At 36.6% G+C, this 21,362-nt stretch overlaps 1 protein-coding gene across 11 annotated transcripts in view; it reads left to right on the forward strand.

Annotated features, from left to right (window-relative positions):
• The window catches only part of LOC129722324 (potassium voltage-gated channel protein Shab), a 207,125-nt gene that overhangs the window by 124,666 nt on the left and 61,097 nt on the right, over positions 1-21,362 (forward strand). For all 11 annotated transcript variants that reach the window (XR_008727591.1, XM_055675679.1, XM_055675678.1 and 8 more), the window contains one exon: positions 14,245-15,088. Coding sequence is in view for 10 of the 11 variants with exons in the window: in XM_055675679.1 (XP_055531654.1) it covers positions 14,245-15,088 (844 nt within the window). In the remaining variant the exon portion in view is untranslated. The remainder of the gene's footprint in view (positions 1-14,244; positions 15,089-21,362) is intronic.

The following is a 21,362-nucleotide window of genomic DNA, read 5'->3' on the forward strand; positions in this document are numbered from 1 at the left end:
TACCATCAAAATTCGCAATCAGTTCTTGAATAATTTTGTTGTATTTTTTATGAAAACCGTTTTGTTCCGTCACGTTTCCTTCGCTTCAGTTTGAGCCCCAATTGTCACCTGCAGAACCGAAAGTCGAAAACACAAGAAAACAAGCAAATCGTCACACTTTGAACCATTTCCATGTTGGGTTACGTTTTTGTCAAAGTCCACTGGAAACCCCCGCCTGTTACAGTGAAGCCGATGACTTGCACAAAGAAGCTTTTTCTGTCACATACGGCAGCTGTCCATACTCATCTGGCCCAATGCCAGAAACAATTATTTAGAAAGCAAAGTGCCCGTTCTGGCTGCTACGTACCCTTCAGTCTGTTATATACACGGAAAGCAGAAGTCCTGTATTATCTGAATCAAACTTGTTTATTATTTCATATGTAGTATTCGTTTTCTTACACGAGAAATATATTCAAACTTTTCAACAAATATGGTTTTATATTGTTGTCTGACAGAATTATTGCACTAAAAACAACCCTCAACATTTTGACGACTAACAAGTTTAACAAACAACTGCTTAACCCACAGCTACAAAGCTGCAAGCTTCGTAAACTAAAAAAAATGCTGATGAGAAACCCAGAAAACTGTACTTTCCGTGTAACGATCGGATTGGAAATTTCAATTTCGCCGTTTTGCACAGGCAATAGGCCTCTCGAGCAATGAAGCAAGCGAGGGGAGTTGCATTGTAAATTATTTGCTTGTCGCAACGAACGGGTTGTAAGGATTATTGAATTTTAATAATTTACCGTTCGATATCGATACTCACTGAGCTAAAGAGCTGTACCTACTTTGCAAGCTGTTTTTGGCACAGGGTAAATTAATTTTGGTAATGTGCCGAAAGAGGATTGCGCTTAGCCGATTGCATTGAATGGTAATAGGTAGAAAAATTTGATGGATTGGATACTTTTTTTCTAGTGTATTTAATTGTAGTCTTGAGATACGATGTTCGAATCTCGAATGGGAGTGACTGTTTATCTAAGTTGCATATTCTTACTATTCACTATGCTCAGGTCACGTCTGTTATAATCAATTTTATGAAAAAAAAATTTAAAGCCGCTGTACTCCATTAGGTCGAAACCAATTAAACGAAAAATGAGTGCCATTAGTGAGGTTGATAAATTACTTGCAATCGGTCGGCAGCTACATGGTGACTCGCGTGATACATGATTAATGAGAATTCCCCCCAAACCCATCACCCTGCTTCAACACAAGCGACCAGGCCCCTTCCGACAAAACTTTTATTGCGTCACCTATTACAGCCTGTTCCCAGGAGTAATTTCGATGTTCATTTCTATCTGAGCGCTGAAACGCACTTCCGTCGTTTCTCTTTCCGATTGCGGGATCAGCTCATTTTCAGACCAGGGAATTATTAAGCGAGAAAGGCTTTCGTAAAACCGAATCCAATTATATCACCTTGAAATTTGTTTTCTACACCATTAATGTACTGATGCAGGAGTACCAAAACAGAATGGCTAAGGTACTTCGTGACCACTACACACGAAACATCATTCCTTAGTTAAGAAAATCCCAGGGCCAACAAAAATTGAAAGCGTTTTTACTTCCAACTGTGTCAAGTACAAAATGTGACAACGACATTGCTGTTATCTTGTGCTTTTCTCCACCCTCGTTCAGTTTATACGCCAACCCGTCGCTGATAGAATAAATCGTTACACACACAAGTTGACACACCAACTTACTTTCAGTCTACATTCTGTTCTCTTTTCTGTGGGGATTTCAGACCTACTACTCGACATACTACTAGAGCATTCAAAAACACACATACATACTTTCATTTTTTTTTTCTTATTTTTTCTCTTGAAACAAAAACTGTACTTGTTGAATGTTAGCGTACCCGTTCCAAGATTCGTTCACGTTTAACTTTTCTTTTTATGGTTTAATTTACTTACACCAAAAATAAGCGAGAAAATCATTACCTACAATGCAACTTGTGCAGTACACGGAAAATTCCTCTCAAAAAAGACGAACGAAAGATTGCATATTTGGTCACAACCCCACAGACAACGACTCACCCTGAAGACTGTAAATAAAATATTTCAACGCAATTTAGTTCACTTTTCCAAATCGTACAACCAATCTCGATGTTCTACAATTTCTATAAATATACATACACACACACATTTTGCTCTTCTTCTTTCACTTTCATTCAATTCAAATCAATTTAACATCTCACTGCTGTCGTGCAAGGTGCACAACATTCCCCGAACAAATGCCACCGTCAGAGCCTCTTTTTTATTTCGTCCCACCCACTAGCAATTCAACTGTATTATACAATTCTGTATACACATATTCTAGCTCTAGCATGTTTTCTTGTTCAGGCGACTGCTCCACCCCTTTTTCCACAATTAGGAATTCCAATCATGAAAATGCCTTGATTTTAATTCGCCAAGCAACAGCTCCGAGCGAAGTCTCTGTCGGACGTTTCTATCGGGCTGGCATGTTAAATGCGTACGAAAAACCTAACTCAAGTATTCACAGCTGTTTCCAAGTCTTATTTTTCTAATTTGGACACTATAATTTTTTTTCACAATCAGCGTCTTGAAGTTTGCTACTCAACTAGCCTCACCGGAGGGTCGAGACGTATTGCAGACGGACTGTCTAACATATCAAAAGTGTACGTTATGCAATATTGAAAGTCATCCTTAACTTTGATTTGGTAGAATCGATCAAAGTATAGTCGCCCCTGCCAACGCCCATTTTCGGTTTTAATATAACTTTGTAATATACGTACATCACTGTCGTACATTTTTTATTTTCATTGGATTTTTTTTTTCACGGCCAACATTTTTTCAAAACTTAAAACAACATGTGAAATATTTTTTTCGAAAGAAAACTCAATGTAAACGAATGAATTTTGCACACATATGAAATTTACCAGCTCTTAGAATATGGCTTACTGTATCGAGGTGGCGACTATCAGACGTATTTGAAAGATGTACCTATTCACAATACTGGACTCGGTACTTGAGCTACACCTTGGAAACCACTTTTCCAGCAAACTCAGAGTTCTTGTAAGCAATGAAGAGCGTTTTTTGCTGTTAACTAGATTGAAGTGGTTCTTGCGTCAAAGGGCAGGTGAGCCAGTCATGACGAGCCACGTCGGCTAGAATGTAAAGTACAGTTTTTAGCTACCTTACTATCCTTCAGCTATTTTATTCTATTTTCTCCCAAAGATGAACAATTTATTGGTACACGTGATTCCGATTTTGCTAAGTAACATTCAAACCACTTTGCGATTCTAGACGACGATGAATTATCTACCATGAGTATCTCGACATCTGCCCTTGGTCTAGCAAATGGTAAGTCTACCAACATCGTTTAAGCGCTTTCGCATGTTTTTTTGAACTAAATTAAAGATATAATCATTTTATTCTATTTTTCGGCTATAACTATTCTAGTTAAAAATTATGTCAGTAGAAATGAAAAATGGGAAAATGTTTCAACGAAAAATTTCTATTGTGTGCAAAATCCATTTATTGCATTCAAATCTATCATTTCGTTTTTTGAATTTTTTTTTTCAATCTTCGTAATTATAGGGATTAACAGTAATTTGAAAACCAAGTTTTTTATGCGAAAAATGTGATCATATAATATTGAGTTTGGAACTATAGAATCAGTCAATATGCAATAAGGAAATGTAAAAATGAAGAATGAGGCAGTGAATGTACGAAGTTGTCTGAAAGCGTTAAAAGCTGGGGCCACAAATGACCGATATTGCACAGAAGTGTTCTAAATATTGAATTTCCATTCACAGCTCGATAATTTCTTTTCAAACATGACAAAAAATGACTGAAAACTTCGACTACGTTGTTCCACGACATACCCATTCACACATAAACAAACAAACACACACACGTAAGCATAAACATACTTAAAAATGACATTGCTCGAAAAAGCTACGGCGATAATTATTATGTTTTGATTTTGATGATCCCGAACAATCAAAGCTTAAACCTAATTTCCTCCTTCCTGACGTCCTCCAGAAGCAATGAGCTGTAACACATCTCATTGGACTCGTTTTAAGTTTTCCTGCTCAAACATTCAGAGTGACGTCAAATGATTTGTAGTTTTTGTTTTTTGTTTTGTCACCATTTCTCTTTCAGTTTCCACTTGTCACCTCATTATCTTGCGAGAAAGATTATGAGACACCAGCGTTTCTTTTGCGCTGCAAGCTAGATACTAACGTGCCAAACGACATGCTGTACATTTAGGTGCAACGAACATAATCACACCAAACAAACGCAACAAATCTTTAACGGTTATTAACACTTCAATCATACTATTCAACGAACATTGGAAATCTGTTTTATTCTCCTTCATCATTCAACATGTGGCCGTTCGGACCACCACGTCCGTCGTGCCATCCTGTAAACATTGCTACTCGGAACACTTTTTTCCCACTTGTTTATTTCCTCCCTTACCCCATCCGATGATTATTATTATCAACAAAAATTATTTCCAAGCTAAAATGGCCTTTCAATTCGATGTTCTCCTGTTTTCGGCTTTTTCTGTTCTTTTCATTTCTCCTATCAATTAACAGTTATGTATATGTAAACAATATCGCTGAACATTTCGACGAACGTTCGGTGCTCCGTAATGTATGAGCGAAACATAGCAAAAAAAACAAACGCAAAGTGCTTAAAGACAATCAACAAACGATTGGTGTTAGAGCTGTCAAACTTTCAAGTCTGTACACAGATAATAAAAAAACACCGGAAACACTAAATCTATGTGTGAAATGAAGAAATCACTTTGATTTTAAGCTTCTAGAAAAAACGCAGAATCGCTAATATCTGAAAGAATTTTGGTATACTTGAATAAAAGTCAAAATTCTAGCGTAACCAGATAATCCAGCTTTTCGCAGGCGAATAGAAACGTAGAACTCGCCACTATAAGATTAGCGCTTTTCAATTAGTTATAAGATTTCTGTGTACCGTCTTATTACCAATTGATTCTTTCCCGAAAGTTTGAGATTTCTGCTCACAGTGTTAGTTTATTGTTTTTGACTGCCATACAAACGCCGAACGTAAGTCTTTAATTGGTTGATGTCGTCAAAGTGTTTCAATATCGTGTCGTATCCGTAGAGCGTATAATATACGGGCAAGTTGATGTTGAGTGGTGACTGCTAAACGCTACCATCAAAATCAAACGCTTGCAAGATCCAGCAGGACAGCGGATTCTGTACTCGGTGCACCGATATCAATCATGTGATTTTCTTTTGTTCCTCTAACATAATTCCTTTTAATAGTTTGCAATTCTATCACTGTTTAGTAAGTTTTTTGTATGCATATTTGTTTATGATTTTAGTATACGTTCATTATGCTCACTCTAACGCCATCAACTATATTACTAATATCACAAACTCGTGTTTTCACGCGTTTTATATATATACCGAACTAGTATCACGATTGTGTACAATAGCAACTATTTATTTCGGAATGGGCAAATGCGATATAACCAGGCGGCAGGCGTGCTGTAGAATCCTCGATGTTGGTAAAAAATACTCCCAACAAATAGTAACACCGACCGACGAAATCCGGGGAGAAGCAGCCACAGCCGTGGGCAGGTAACTTTACCCTCACAGTAAAGTTGCTTTCCCACTCTGCTGACGGGGTGCTTCTCTCAACAACCCAAAACTCACAACAAGACGAGACACTTAGTCTCGGAGAATTCGGATTTCGACAAGTTTCCCAAAGTTACAAAAAATGAACCACTATAATCTTCTACCGTCGAAAGAAACCACCCCTAATGAACCCACCGACATTTTTGTGCACTGATAACAAAATTATTTGTCTTGAACTTAAAATTTTTCTTCTGTTTCCCGTTATCTTCCCGGTAACCATTTTTCGTTTTCAGTCTCGTTTCAAACTGTTATCATTCCTGTGCTTGATCAACGATTTTTATTTTTGAACGAGCTCTGTACCAAATCCTCATGCTCAAAAGTAGTTTCACTCTAGTACAACATCGATCCTGCCATTAATTGTCACTTTTGAAAAATGCATCCCCATTTGTTATGTTTTAGTGTTTGAATTGTTTCGTTACTATCGTGTAATTTTCCTTGTTTTTGAGATTGGAAAAAATTTTTACTAAGTAATCATAGATTCATCTAGTGCAAGATTCAGTAACACTGTCTATGTGTGTGTTCATTGGAAAGTTTTCTTTGTGTTTGATGTGATATTTTTTCTCCAAGAAAAATACTTGCTAAAGTTCTAGAAATTTTTCTCTCTCTTTTCCTCTGTCTATTTAATTATTATTTCTTTTGATTGTCGTTTTTCGTTACTTAGTAGACTAGTGAGAAAAATTTCTAGTACCTTGTTTTGACGAGGCTAAAATAATAGGCGTTTTTGTTGCTACCTTTTTCACTAATACATGAAATGAAGTAATAGATAACATTATCACTCTATAGTTAAAATTCAACTATCAACCAAAATTAGACTTGAAATAACTTTTCCCGAAAAAAATAAAATGGTGCGAGCAAGATGTCGCCTATTGATTATATGTACTGGCATACAATAAAACTCATAAATTGGAAAAAATAATTTCTTCGTTGAAGTAGTGTCAACAACAAACCTACCTGCCCGAATGTATTCAGCTTGTAGTAGAGCACTACTCTAGTGTTTCGTTCCCGTGTAGGTATAACTTAAGGATGAGGCCCCTCTTGCACCTGTGTTTCAGGATGTAAATCCTGGAGCAGCTCATGACTCTAGCCATCCTGTAATTCGTCCTACATTGGGTCTAAATTACAACGTTTCTTGATTATCACACAAATGTATGTAATTCATTTTAAATTCTAATAACACAATCTATGCAACAATCTGACAATACTGGATATTCAGAAGTTGATCAGTATAAAATTGACTGGAAACAGTTATTTTGTTATTGTTTTGCTCATGAACAGTATAACTCCTCTATATCCAGACCATCAACACCATCCTACAGACTATTTGGAGTAACTCATTTCCATGATTTTGATCCAAATTGTTTTCATTGTAATTCATATCACAGAGTTTATCCCCCTCATCGAACTACCATCACCTGAGAGGCTAAGTTCAAAACAAAACTATTATTATTGAGCATTCAAATTGCGAACCGCCATTGGAACCAGTTTTGCCCTTGAATCCTCGCAAGCAAAGCAATAAAAGCGATCAACACAAAATCTACAAATTATTGAATATCAATATATCCCGCCATTACTCCCGCTGCAAAAATCAAGCCAGTGTGCTAATGCTTAAATGTTTTCACTAGATGTTGTTTTATGTATATATGTAAATGTACCTAATGCACTTTTATGTGATGTTGTGCTGTATGTGTGCCACTTGTTTTGCTGTTATCCGTTAGCTTGCTGTTCTGTGTGATGAAAAGAAAAATACGCAAAAAACCTATAACTAGTCTTCTCCTTCCTTCCGTTCACGTTACCAAAATATACCTACCAAACTGCTGCGGATTCCGCTGCTAAATATAAAAGGCAAATAAACGAAACCACCAAAACACGAAGCAACAAACGGCTGCTGGTCACATTTCGACGGTTTGATGAGTGAATAGCAAATTAGCACCGACACTTATTGACAGTACACCCCGCCCAAAGCAAGAAAAGGCCTCACCCGTGTTTTGGTTGCCCCTTTTCAAAAAATAACGTGTCTCCTCTGCCGCCCTATAGACTCCAGCTGCTGCTACCAAAATTCGTTTTTCGCTGTAGGCCCAACTTTTTACCTAATTTAGAAAAAAAAATTATCAATGAATCAAAAATTATCTTATGAATTTGAAAACAATAACAAAACAAGGCCTTATGGTATGCTCAGTGCGATGAAAATAGGTAGAAATCTGATGCGTTTTTTACAGAGTACTAAAATGTAGGCACATGCTACTTGAAAATAAATTGTTAATGTTACAATACTTAGCTGATATTCGATATAAACTATAGACCGTAACATCCATATGCAATTGCACTGTATACTTAGGTGTAGCCGGATGAACTCCTGTTGTAATCGTTTAATATTAGTATAACGTATTTGGAATAGAAAAATTAAAAAATTAAAAAATTTGATGAATTTGTAAATTTATTTTACAGCCTTACCACCAGAGGTTTATTACAAAAATATGCATGTTGTTTAGTAGCTTGTAAATTTTATCATGCGAACTATTTCGCAAAAGATTCCAAGCCTTTTCTATTTAGGTATAAATTCAATTGTGATATCGTGGGAAAATGAATCATTTAAGCTTTCCCTTAGGAATGAGTTGCACTGTATATCGATTGGTACACTTCACACAGGGTTTTTAAATTATCTACTAATTTTTGGGTGCTCCAAAACAATAATGACATAGCAGATAAATAATTTATTTTCATCAAAATTAATTCAAATATCAATATTCAAAATTGGGTCAAAAACGGTTAGCTAAAATTCTTCCGTAATTATTCGTGGTGGCTTCCGGTTTGATAAAATAATAATTAAAATCGAATATGGGAATGTTTTAGAGTGAAATAAGGAATAGATATACTAGAATTTTTAAATAGAAAATGACAACCGTGGGTTTGAAACAACATTTGAAATTCATTGATATTTTGATATTTATGGACTGATTAAATACAATAAACACGACGCGTAACATCATTTTAAAAAGCAAAATGAATTTCAATTGAATCAAAAATTCAAACTCATTGAAATGTAGGTAAATGTATGTTGTTTTATACAAGCAAATAGAGGAGAATAGGGGAGTACTATCTGAAATCGTTTGAAATCGAAGTCTTAGTTGGCGGTTGCCAAAAATAGGAAACCGCAATTAGGAGTAGGTCATCATTCATATTACGAATTTAAAATTCATTTCAGCTTGCTCACCCATAAATCAGTTTCACTACCCTAATAATGTTCATTTCGTGCCAAGAATAGAAGATTTCAACGCAGCCGATTCTGCTGCTACAGATATTTAGGTTTGTTGCCTAATTGGAAATAAAACCTCGACGGATGTCCTTTTCGCCCAAAATTTGATACTACTTCCATATGCAATAGAAATGAGCAAACCTGCGCTGCGACTGGACATGTAATTACCTGCATTCAATTTAGGTTGCGTTATGTTGTCCCCATTCCATTAAACGAATTAATTAAATTCGATGTTGACAGCCTGTGAACAATTAAGACAGTACTAATTAGTGTCATGCAAAGGCTGGGCACTCCTCTAGTAAATGATTTTTTGCCTCGAACATTGTTCTTAAGGGGATATATACCTTTTTAGTTTTCCAAAAACCGAAAATTTTTTTATTGTATTATCTTCAAATACAACATCTTGAGAACATTTTCACAAATTTTCATAACGATCTGAGCAATAGGAAAAAAGTTAGAGCGATTTGCAGTGCGCCTCGCCACGGCCGCATAAGCTAATCTTGAAACTTTACACGCGATTATCTCGGAATAGTGTTTTCCGAAAAATGACTTTGCCGTGATCCTGATTGCGGGAAAACTACTGAACCGATTTCCTTCATCTTTTTTTCTTTTGAATTTTCGTTATTAAATTCGCCGGTCCCTGAACGATCGCTTTTCGAAACATACAGTTACATTTTGCCGCAAAAAAAATTTTAATGCAATTTTTAGCGCTCAAAACGTGCATTTTTTGGGAAAAACGTTCCCATTTGCACTGAAAACAAAATACTCATAAATGTGATCGTGACACTTCTAAACTAATGAAATAATATGAGTTTTTTTATTTCGATTGACCCGCTGAGTCTTTATCAGGATCACCGCAAGCCTCTGCAAAAAATAGCGTTTCGGGGAAACGGCCATTACTCCAGTAATAATTGGTATATCTCAAGATCAAACGGTTTTTTTTGTTGTTGATAAACTGTACTTTCAGAAAAATACCCCTTTGATGCAATGAAAATGGTGCTATGCACTTAAAAATAGATTCAAACTTCCCTCGTTTTTCTCGACCAAAAAGGTATATAACCCCTTAAGCAGTTTTATGATGCACTCACTATTGCTTCCAAGTTGGAAAGCTCCAACACGTAGGTACACACGGAAATGTTTAACAAATTTCACTTCACACGAACTAAAAGGCATAACCCTTTATCACTAATTGGTTTTCCTGACCAATAATGGAGAATGTGATTGCTGCCAATAGAATGATATTCATAATTTCGCACATTGCAAGCCTTATTTGTGAGAGTATGTTCTCACCTAAAAGGATTTGGGTCAATTGGCAAGGGGCTCTTAATATTCTGAGCAAAATAGAAAGGGGAAAACTTGGATCCGTTAGTCTAATTAGCTTAGCGCATAACACGCCCAACAAGCAATGACTGAGATGTTTTTCCGTCGCAGTTATGCAACACCACAGGTCTCAACATTCTTCGTGTTTCCTCGCACAAAGCCACTGGTGCGAGCGTCACGTTTGCAAGTCTGTGGTTTTGTTACGTACAGTTACCGAATGAAAACTCTAACGGTGATTTATTGCGAAGCATGAACGGGACATTGTTTGTACAATCATATTTCATTACACAGCAGTTGCAACTGCACGACTTAAAATAGTTCGCCTTTCGTAAACGCATTTTGTAGCACTGCTGTGTAAGTGTTACTAACGAACCCGAAACTATGCAAAACAAACGTTGAACAGGAACCGATGTTAGATGCCAATCTTACCCGCAATTTGGGACTACAATTTTAAAACGCGGTTCCTGACTTCGGTTTTTATGCGTGTTTGTCACTGCGTTACTTTTTCGTAACTAATCTGACCTGCCGACAAAGCAATTCAACAATCAGAATTTGCTGCAATTTTTGTACTATTCGTTTGTCACCGAATTCCCAAAGCCATATATGAATAACAAATACAGCACGCTTCATCGTCAATCATTCCTGATGATCCAAGCCTAGCGCCTTCTGAGCCAAGTAACAAACCTCACCTTCACCTCACCGGCAAGCTGTGAATTCGCAACACCAAGTTGAAGTACTTCCAGCTGGGAATGTTTGTAAACAAACGTTGTTGGGTCCCATTACTAACGGTCCATTCTGCTCGTACTAGAAAACAAGTTGAAAATAATTATTTATTTTATCTGTTCGTAAACGACCGTCTTCGGCTAATAGAGCTCTAATTGTGTACGCTGGAAATCGATTATCGGACGAGCTCCAAACTGTTTTACCATAAAGTCGGCATTGGTCAGTATAAACATACATATCCACTCTCCACGGGAAAGATGATCGGGTTCCTTTGTCCGAACTGGACAGAACCGAATCGGGAGATGGTAACGATAATTTTTTAACCGCTCGCATCACTGTTCCAATTACACCCCTGTATGAATCGAGTGTGAAAAGTCGTGATCAATTGAGTTAAACGTTTATTTAAACTACAGAAAATATACACCTGTTGTTATTGTGGCGGTCGATCAATGATCGGTTACGACCGAGAAAAGATTTATTTAATTTGATCTATCTTAATTGAAAGTTCATTGCTGAGTTTATGAAGTATTTTCATGGAAAACCCTGTTAAACAAATACAAAAAAAAACGAAAACAGACTAATCAAAGTACCTCATGAAAAAAATTTGGTGTGAGCAAACTAAAGTAGTGGTTTAGTGACACGAAACAATACATTTTTTTTGAAGTAAAATAATTCAACTACCAGTGATTATTCTCTGGTCTGAGAATAGCTTTCGCAAACTAAGCAGTAATTAATTTTACTAAGAATGTCTGGTATAATGTGCTAATAACAGAGATAACTTAAGCTAAAAGTTAGAATGGTTTTATGCAGTATTTTGATATTAACGAAGTTTGAAATAAAAAAAAAACACCACAAGCTATCGAAAAACGGAATCTTAAAACACGCGTTTGTAAACAAAAAAGCAGCCTATGAAACAAATTTGTGATTGAATTTATTTCGATGATCGCGAAACCGGTAGAAACAGTAATTCCGCTAGATCATCCGTTCTTCTGTATAAATTTATGTACAGAGTTTGTAAAATAATGCTAAAAAAACTGTTTATTGCATGCAATTTTCTTATTAACTAACTGATTCGGTAAAGTTATTTCTAGCAGTAGCAGTAGTTGTAGTTTATTTATTATTTTCGCAATAATCCCAATTGGTACAACTCCATAATGATGTGAAATTCTCTTCGTTTCCTGTCTAATTGCAATCGCAATCACGCCGCCAGTTTAACCAGCAGAAAAGAGAAGAAAACTTTCCTAAACGCACAATCATGTCCCTCATTTAAGATATCGCCCATGTAGCAGCATGTAGATGCAGATTTTACATTTTAAATGTTCTGGAAATTACAATACATTTTTCAAATTTTCCACCCGTGAACCAAACCTATATTATCATTATGACTTTAAGTTTCTATATATTACTAACGCGTTGAGTAGGCCTCATGAAAATTAGTACCAGTGTAGAAAAAAAATGCTCTCAACGCAAACATTGCTAGCAAAAAGCCGTACAATTCATCGAAAAGTTTTGGTTGTTTCGTTTCATGAGTAGCCCTTCGTTTCGATTTTTTCCTAAAGTTTTAAGTTCTGCACATAAAATTTCAACGAGTTGAACTAATCCTTTCTTTTCACTTGTGACGTCCATTGTCTGCATACATCAGCAAAGCAGAAAAATCGTAACCCAGTTAGAAAATAATGTTGCCAAGTGAACGTTTTCCGACCTTGTTCAGTGTGTGTGTGATAGTTTCCTAAATCCGTGTTTATCGGAAATCCTTCAACAAGGTTATGTTTTCCGCGCTTAAGTGCTCCTCCAAAAACAACCGCCTAGAGGAGGACCTCACAGTATATAATTAATACCACACAATTGCCACTGGATCAGTTTTCGGCATAGCAATATATCAAAACAAATACAGTTTCTTTTACCGGTACAGCTATTATTTAGAAAAGCACGACTGCAGACCCTTTCGAAAAAAAAAACTTCTTGACGGTTGACAACTAGACAGTCCTTAGATTTATATTAATGAAACGGCCTAAACCTCATTCCTATTTATCCCCTGGATTGCCCTACATAGCCTTTCGGGATACATTTATTGTGTTTCCTCTCGGTTTCTTTACAAAGTTTTGCAAACAAATGATCCCAATAATAAATCAGTCTGAGCTAATAACAATAAGTGTCGCTATACTAACTGAAAACACAAATATCTAGCATTCAGTGTGCGCTTGCTCCTTTTTTGTGCCCACTTCACCCTAATACATAACCCAAGTGACGCCAATCTAACACCCGAAATGGCCTGTTTTCCAATTGTGCTTTGTTCTAAGACAACTCCAACCGGATCGATCCCAAACTCACCCCTAATGCAACTTTTCCGCTGTAATAAATACAATGACTCTTCGCTGCCAACTTGCTCTTTGCTCATCTTCTAATACTTCTTACAACATCAAAGTAAATACATGAGTGAGTGTGGAAAACAAAAAACAAAAAAATCTCAATTCCATCCAACTTCTAGCAAACTTTTCCCGAACTATTTATCTCCCTCTTCCTTCTTCAAAAAAAATCGACTGCGGCTACTACTTCCTGTTACATCCTCCTTTCTTCTACTATGCGAGCGCACAAAACTGGAAAAACTCAACCGCCGTGCCCTCCGGCCGAATCACACAGAGCAAGAGAGAGCAAAACAAACTAAATGAAAAAAAAACAGCTGACGCTAGTGATTGGACGTTTATTTTTATTCTTACTGATGTGCTTTTGATTCACAATTTTGTTACCAAGACTCAAAAGGCTGCAAACGAATCATACGTGCCAACTTGGAAGTAATAGTTATTATAACCTGGTTTGTACGATTTTCGACATTAATCACGTTCACGAACTCGTTTTGATGAGGTACTGTTGTTTTGCTTATGAATCACCCGTAACAATGCGACTCCATTATATTTGGTACACTGCAAAGCGTTGCCACAGGACTTATACAGTAAAGTTATGTTGTATTTAAAAAGCATGAATTTCATGAGTTTAATTTGATATAATCTTCTTCGATTTGATCACAGTTATTGTTTGCTTAATTGTGCCTTACACACTGTGTGCACACTTGACGGTAATTTTCTTATGACAGAAAAAAAAACAGTTTTAATTTGAACCATTGTTGCAAACGTCATGAGATTTCATAACAATAAATAAAACATGCCTTCAGGAGAAGAAAACTAATCTTCCAATCGATCGACAGCAATACGAAAGCCCTAAAAACTGCTCTCTCTAGTTTTTCCGTTCTGTTGCCTATCTTTAATTGCAGGTAATTGCCGTGATATCTATTCTCTTCATAGTATTATCTACGATAGCTTTGACACTCAATACATTACCGTCCCTGCAATCCGAACATAACGGCACCTCTCAGGACAATCCCGAACTAGCGATGGTTGAGGCGGTGTGCATCACCTGGTTCACGCTCGAATACGTCCTGCGATTTAGTGCCTCGCCGGACAAGTGGAAATTTTTCAAAGGCGGCCTCAATATAATTGATCTGTTTGCCATTCTGCCCTATTTTGTGTCCTTGTTCCTGTTGGAGACCAACAAGAACGCTACGGACCAGTTCCAGGATGTGCGCCGGGTGGTGCAAGTCTTCCGCATCATGCGCATCCTGCGAATCCTTAAGCTGGCCCGACATTCAACGGGCCTGCAGTCGCTAGGCTTCACGCTGAGAAATTCCTACAAGGAGCTGGGTCTGCTAATGTTGTTCCTGGCAATGGGCGTACTCATATTTTCGTCCCTCGCATACTTTGCCGAAAAAGACGAGCCTCAGACCAAGTTTGTATCTATACCCGAAACATTTTGGTGGGCGGGAATCACCATGACAACGGTTGGCTACGGGGACATCTACCCCACTACTCCGCTTGGAAAAGTGATTGGTACCGTGTGTTGCATATGCGGCGTACTGGTAATCGCATTGCCCATTCCTATCATCGTTAACAATTTCGCTGAATTTTACAAGAATCAGATGCGGCGGGAGAAGGCCCTGAAGCGGCGTGAGGCCCTCGATCGTGCCAAACGCGAGGGAAGTATTGTTAGCTTCCACCATATCAACCTACGCGATGCCTTCGCCAAGAGTATGGACCTGATAGATGTCATTGTTGATACTGGTGAGTAAACCTTTCAAACCACAGTCTAAATGTTTCTTTTGATCGTAAACGCTTACTAACTTCAATAGAAAATGCAGAAAACACGATTTCAGTTAACAAAAGAATGCGAGCCCATCAAGCTGGCTTTTCTAGTTTACGTACTCGATAGTCATCGATACGCGATCATTTATAGCACTCACAATATCAGCAGTAATATGTAACAGTAGCAACAGCACTATAGGGTAGAATAGTCGTTTACTGTAGAAGAAGCTTTATTTTAAATCATTCTCTAACATACGAACCTATTACACTCAATTTGTTTCAAACATAACTTTCGTCTCTTGATTTAGTTGCTGGTGAACTGCCTGTGTTAATTTTATAAATTTGCTTCAGTTTCAGTGTCACGGACTTTATGTTTCATGTAGATCAATGTAATTTATTTAATTTTTCAGTCATTTCTCTATTTTCAAACATACAAATTGTGGAATTTTATAATACAAGCTTATCAATCTTCCTCCGCGTGAGAACTCCACTGTTGTACTATGTGTGTTCATTGGAAACAATATGGTCATGATTATAAATATATATTTTAAAATTAACCACAATAACAACTCAAACAAGTCTGAAGAATATAGTTTATATACATTGAAGAAGGAAACTTAGGGGCGTTTATGATAAATTGTAGAAATAACTTTTCTCAGTCTTAAGATTCATTGCTACTGTAATTAGCATCACTTAGAAAATAAAAGCTCAATAACAAACAACGCTAAACTATTAACAACACGAGAACTACCATACGCATATTTTTATCGAATGCATTCCATACAACGCACTTCAAATTTTTTAGACAGTGAAGATTTTTTCATAGATAAGCAAGAACGATTTTCGAATTATTTTAATTTTTTGTTCGGTTTTCAGTATAATACAAGACAGACTTTCAAAGCACTGATCAACATAGGTTTTGTGCTGTAACCTAAACTACAAAAAAAAATTAAAGATTATAATAGAGCACCAAAATTCACAGGAACGGATAAAATGCTATAATCTTTCATTTTTTCCAGTTTGAGCTCCAGGGCAAACCTGTGTTGACAACTGGTCGACAGAAGGGAAAAAGAAAAATGTAAAGCTCAAACCGGAGATCATAACTACAAACTTATAGCGTTTCTAAGCCAAGCTGAAAATGCGAATAGTCTTCATAGATTAAATTAAACCATTCCCGTAAGAAACGTAGGAGCGACGAAACCGACGAGCAAATAATCTGCGGCCTTTTAACGCACTTCCGATTGGATTTTTTGTGTTAGCTATTATAATTGCATTTAAATCAACTCGAGTTTCAACATCAAATTTAACTTTATGTAGGACAATTTATTCCATTTACTCTCTCCTAAATAACTAACAGTAATATCAGCACAATATAAACCAATATTATAAAATAATAAACGACCCATCAAACATCATCAGGCATCAAAAAATGCTGTAAATCACGACCAAAGTTCACCGCGGATCAAACAGCCATCATCACATCGTGTCAACGGGCAATTCAGAGTACTACGGCTTTGCATCAAGCATTAAATATTCAATGCGAAAATCCCTTACCGTACAAAACCGCATGCGAACGTAGGTGGGCTAAAGAGGTATCAAATTACAATACACCCCCGAGTACTTATTACAGCTGCAAAATATTAAATTAACTAACTGAATTAGTATCCACCGGCAAGCACGGTTCGCTTGCACTCTGCGATTATGCCTGTGACTGCTGTGGTATGTGCTGGATGCAACTCTGAATTGCAGCTGCCGGTACGGTATATATAAAAAACATTCCGCCTAAGGCTCGGATCACACCACACTCGCTTGCAGTTTGTTCTGGGTGAATACCAGCAAGGCGTCAGAGTAGTGCAAAAATATGGAAAAGGAATCAAAAATTTATTTTTACTTATATTTCTCGACTTGTACTGCTTGCTTGTAATGCCATTTCCAACTTGACAATGCTACAGAAGAACTTTAGACTGATTCCGGCTGGGGTGAGCTACTTTAGACTTCGGTCACAATAGCGGCCATTTAAGGATGGTTGCTACCCAAGTGACATTTGAGCCTTTCATCTTGACGTCGACAAGAGAATAAAATATATCAATAAAAACTTGTTAGTTTATCGACAAAAGTCGCAAAAATTCGTATATAAATTCGAGCATCCAAGCAAAGAATAGCAGATAAAAAATGTTGATTATCTCTAAGGCCAAAACAAAAGAAGACATACGCAGTTTGCATGTCGTCGTGATTATCAACACAATACACCCTATTCAATTTTACTATAATTTTTCGTACTACTCGCAAACACAAGCTTCTTGTTTGAAACTGTGAGCAGCCCAAAACCAATGGGTTCAGTTCCGCCTATTTGCTGTCCACATTTCCACGCTCACTCAATTTATGCCCAGTTTATTGGGCAAAAGCAATTGCTTAAATTTCAAATCACTACCTACACCTACATGATGTGATACCGCTGTTTGGTTACAGTAAACTGTGAGGATATATGTATCTTGACGTACCCCGCACGTGAATGCAAATTGCTCGGTAAAATTGATACTATGTGGCTTCGAGGTACAGAATGTCCACGGTACTTGCAATGCCATTAGCTAACAGTAACCAGAGAACACTCCGGATACGAAGTACATTCGGCACACAGTACGTGCATGCTTGTTTCGGCTGCATTCACGAACAGGGGCGATAATTCAGTCGCTTGACATGCTTTTTCCGATTGAATGACCTTCCACTATAAATCAACTTCTTTGGGTTTTACATGGGCCAATTTTCCACTGATGCAAATGTGACAAAATCATAGACACAGACTTTATACCTCTATTGTGAATTAAGTGTGAAGTGCACTTCGAGAACGAGAACATAACTTCTGACAAATTGAGTTTTGTGACAAAATTTATTGCTTCTTGGTGACACACAGACTTGTAACGAACACATGAAATGTGAATGCAACAACTATCAAAAAAGTTCAGATAATTATAAAAAAAGTAATTTTTTAAGCAACAACTAGAATCTGATACAAATCACTTGCACTTTAAAATCAGTTATTCAAGTGCTTTGCAAACAGCTGGACACATAAATGCGTATTTCAACTGTATTGGAATGTATCGCCAGTTTAAATTAGTTCTAAATGTTTCTGTAATCAAATAGTAAGTTGGTAGGATTAATATTTTATAAGCAACACTCCAAAATATTTCAGTAGCAAAATTATACCCAGGACAAAGAACAAGAGCGTCATTTTGACCAACAGAGCTTTACTATGCTAGGTAGCTAGTACCCAGGAAAAATCCGGTGTGTGTCGTTTGCTCGAACCTTCATTTATTTCGACCCGAAAGCTACCTCAATGCATTTTGTGGTATAACCCGACCAGCCAGAAGTAGAGTCTAATTTATTCGACATTCACACAACTTTATTGCAACAGGAAACATAAGCAATTTAACTTCAAGGACATCTGTTGCAGCACCGCGGAAAGCTGATGACCACGACGACGACGGTCGCTACTGTGAAACTTCCTGCCATCACGAGCAATTCGGTTGTCCTGTAAAGGCCACCACTGCACCCACTATGACGCTCAAACTCTAGAATATGTAATCCGCTCGCAGCTCCGCCGCCAACCAGAAGTTATATGTGGAAAGCGCTTTATTGCTTAGAAAAAATAGCTGGCTGAATAATTTATACCCCAACCGAGAACGCTACCGAGTGCATAAGAGGAATAGAGTTGATATAAGGCTGCAACAAGAAACGAGCGCTTGAAATTAGTAATGACCCACACCCTGCAGAAGCTATACGAAGCACGAGTTGCGGAAAGATCAGGGCAACGGGTTTTGCTGTTTCTATCTAGGACATGTCGTGACGGAAGCTTGATCAAAACAAAAACTCTGGTAGGTTAAAAATGGAATAAATAAAATATAACTGCAACTGACGAAGGAATTATAGGAAAGATTCGTCCAATGGTATGCAGAAAGTTAACGAAATTGATTACATTTGGCCATTAAATGATAAGATACTTGAGGCTAGCGGTAGTAAGGCTTATACAACCTCTGTCTATTGTTAGACGAAGTTAGGAAAAAAGAATTCCAAATGATTGTTGTGTTGATATACCGTTAGAACGTGTGCATTTCCTCGCGAAATAGGTGAATAACAAAACATGAGACCAATTTTACAGAAAATGTCACAGTTTGAAGTTTTTTCTTTATTGTCATTTTTGATTTGGCGGAAACATTTCAAATACGTTTCTTTGAGCAGTAGAGACTCTATTGGTGATTAAAAAATATTTACAGCCAAAACGGCTTGTTTGATTGGCATAGTGTCTTCGGCAAAGTTGTAGATAATAATATTGTCCTTCCGGAAAAATGCATCCTGTAAAAAAAATTAAAGATATTTTTTTTTAATTTATACATTTTTCTTATTGATTGTTCCATAATCGGACAGTCCTCATGTTAGGTAATCTTTTGTAATTTTCATAAAAAATGGATTAAAAAATTAGCTTTTTTAAATAATAATGTTTAATTTTTATTTATCTTTTTTTTTGGAAAAAAATATTTCTGGAGTGTATTTTTTTTTCTTGAAAGATCCAATTATTACCTACATCTTTGCACCGATCGAACAAACCATTTGGCTCTAAAAATATTTGTAATCATCAATACCTTTCCAACATAGCCTTTTTAAAGAACTTTTCAAAAATGAGTCGAGCATAAAAAAATAAAACCAATAGCACAAAATGGCATCTTTTGCCCATAGAAACGTCTATGCAAAGTTCAGCAAAATCAAAAATGGCCCATTTTTTGTGGAATTGCGGATGAGTATTTCTGATTTGAATGAAATGTTGTGTTTGCTTTCATAATTTTTCCACGCATAATCGCTTTTTTGTTAACGGAAATTTTTTTTTTCAAAAGCTTCCCAGATTTTGGTAATGTGAAAAGACATATGCAAAATAAGAGAAATAAAACTAAACTTTGTGTCAGAATGGTCTTAATACCTATGGACCTTCCTGCGTCTTCCTGCGAAAATATATACAAAGTTTGATCAGAATGTTCGTTTCAGTTTTCAGTATTTTAGGATGATATCGCTGGCGAGGAATCGCTGATATTTGCCTATTAAATACAGTTTCATACCAATGGTAACACTTATAACAAGACTTAGCCTCCATAAAACTCGAATAGCAGCATGGTTTACACGAGATCATCAAATTGACCCAAATTATGACCTATGATGCATGCATTCAATTCACACCAAGTTGTAGTGCATCAAAATCGCGATATGTAACCTCTCTACTACTTCTGATAATTAATGTACTATAGATAAAATGTATTTAAATAGTAAATACGTGTGTACGAACTGATTTTAGTGTTTTGTCCTGCAACTACATTTTTAGTTCAAGGGTTCAATCTGGATGAGAATATTTTTTTCCGAAGCCTAAGTCACATCTTCTGCTCTCGTTGATTATTAGCGTTCTCGTGAAGTTATATTAATACACTAGTTGAACGTTCCCGGCGATGCTCGGGATCAAAGGTTTCAAAATTGAGAATCAATTTTTATATTTCATTGATGCATTAGCACAACTCACTTCAAAAATATTTCGCATCGTTTACAGAGCTTCCACAATTATGAGTCAGCTACAATTATGGGTCACTTTTACACAAATACGTCCATTCTCATGAAACCGAACAATTTTCATTGGCAGTGGTATTTTTTATAACTCAATTGTAACCCTATTCATACGATTGAAATGAAAATGTTACTAAAACCAATAATTCTGCTCGTTGCAATAAGTGAATCACCCATAATTGTAGTAATGATACGTTTTGCGGTGCACAATTGTAGGTCAGTCCATGTTTTGGCTATTTTTATTACTTTTGCATGAGAATACATCACGACCTAATAAAATACTTTATAATAAAGCTTTTACAACAATAAAATAACTTTTGTGATGGATTTTGATGATTTTATAAACTAAATGATCTTGAATGCCAAAAGTAACCCATAATTCTGTCGTTTGCCAAGCAAGTACTATTTTTCTCCTTAACCGATTTACACGCATCAGCTGCAGCGGAACAAATTGTCGATCGACAGTATACATCAGAATACAGAAATGGAAAGTAAAACATTCATAGTTGATAACTTTTCCGATTTTATATTCATTTTTCAACATTTAGGCAACACGTTAACTGACCCATAATTGTAGAGGGACTGTACATCAATATCCTAAGAACGCACAGAACGTAAACTTGAAGTCACCATTCAGAATTTCGAAATGACGTAT

Source organism: Wyeomyia smithii, chromosome 2 (genome assembly GCF_029784165.1).
Source record: "Wyeomyia smithii strain HCP4-BCI-WySm-NY-G18 chromosome 2, ASM2978416v1, whole genome shotgun sequence".
Classification (NCBI taxonomy): domain Eukaryota; kingdom Metazoa; phylum Arthropoda; class Insecta; order Diptera; family Culicidae; genus Wyeomyia; species Wyeomyia smithii.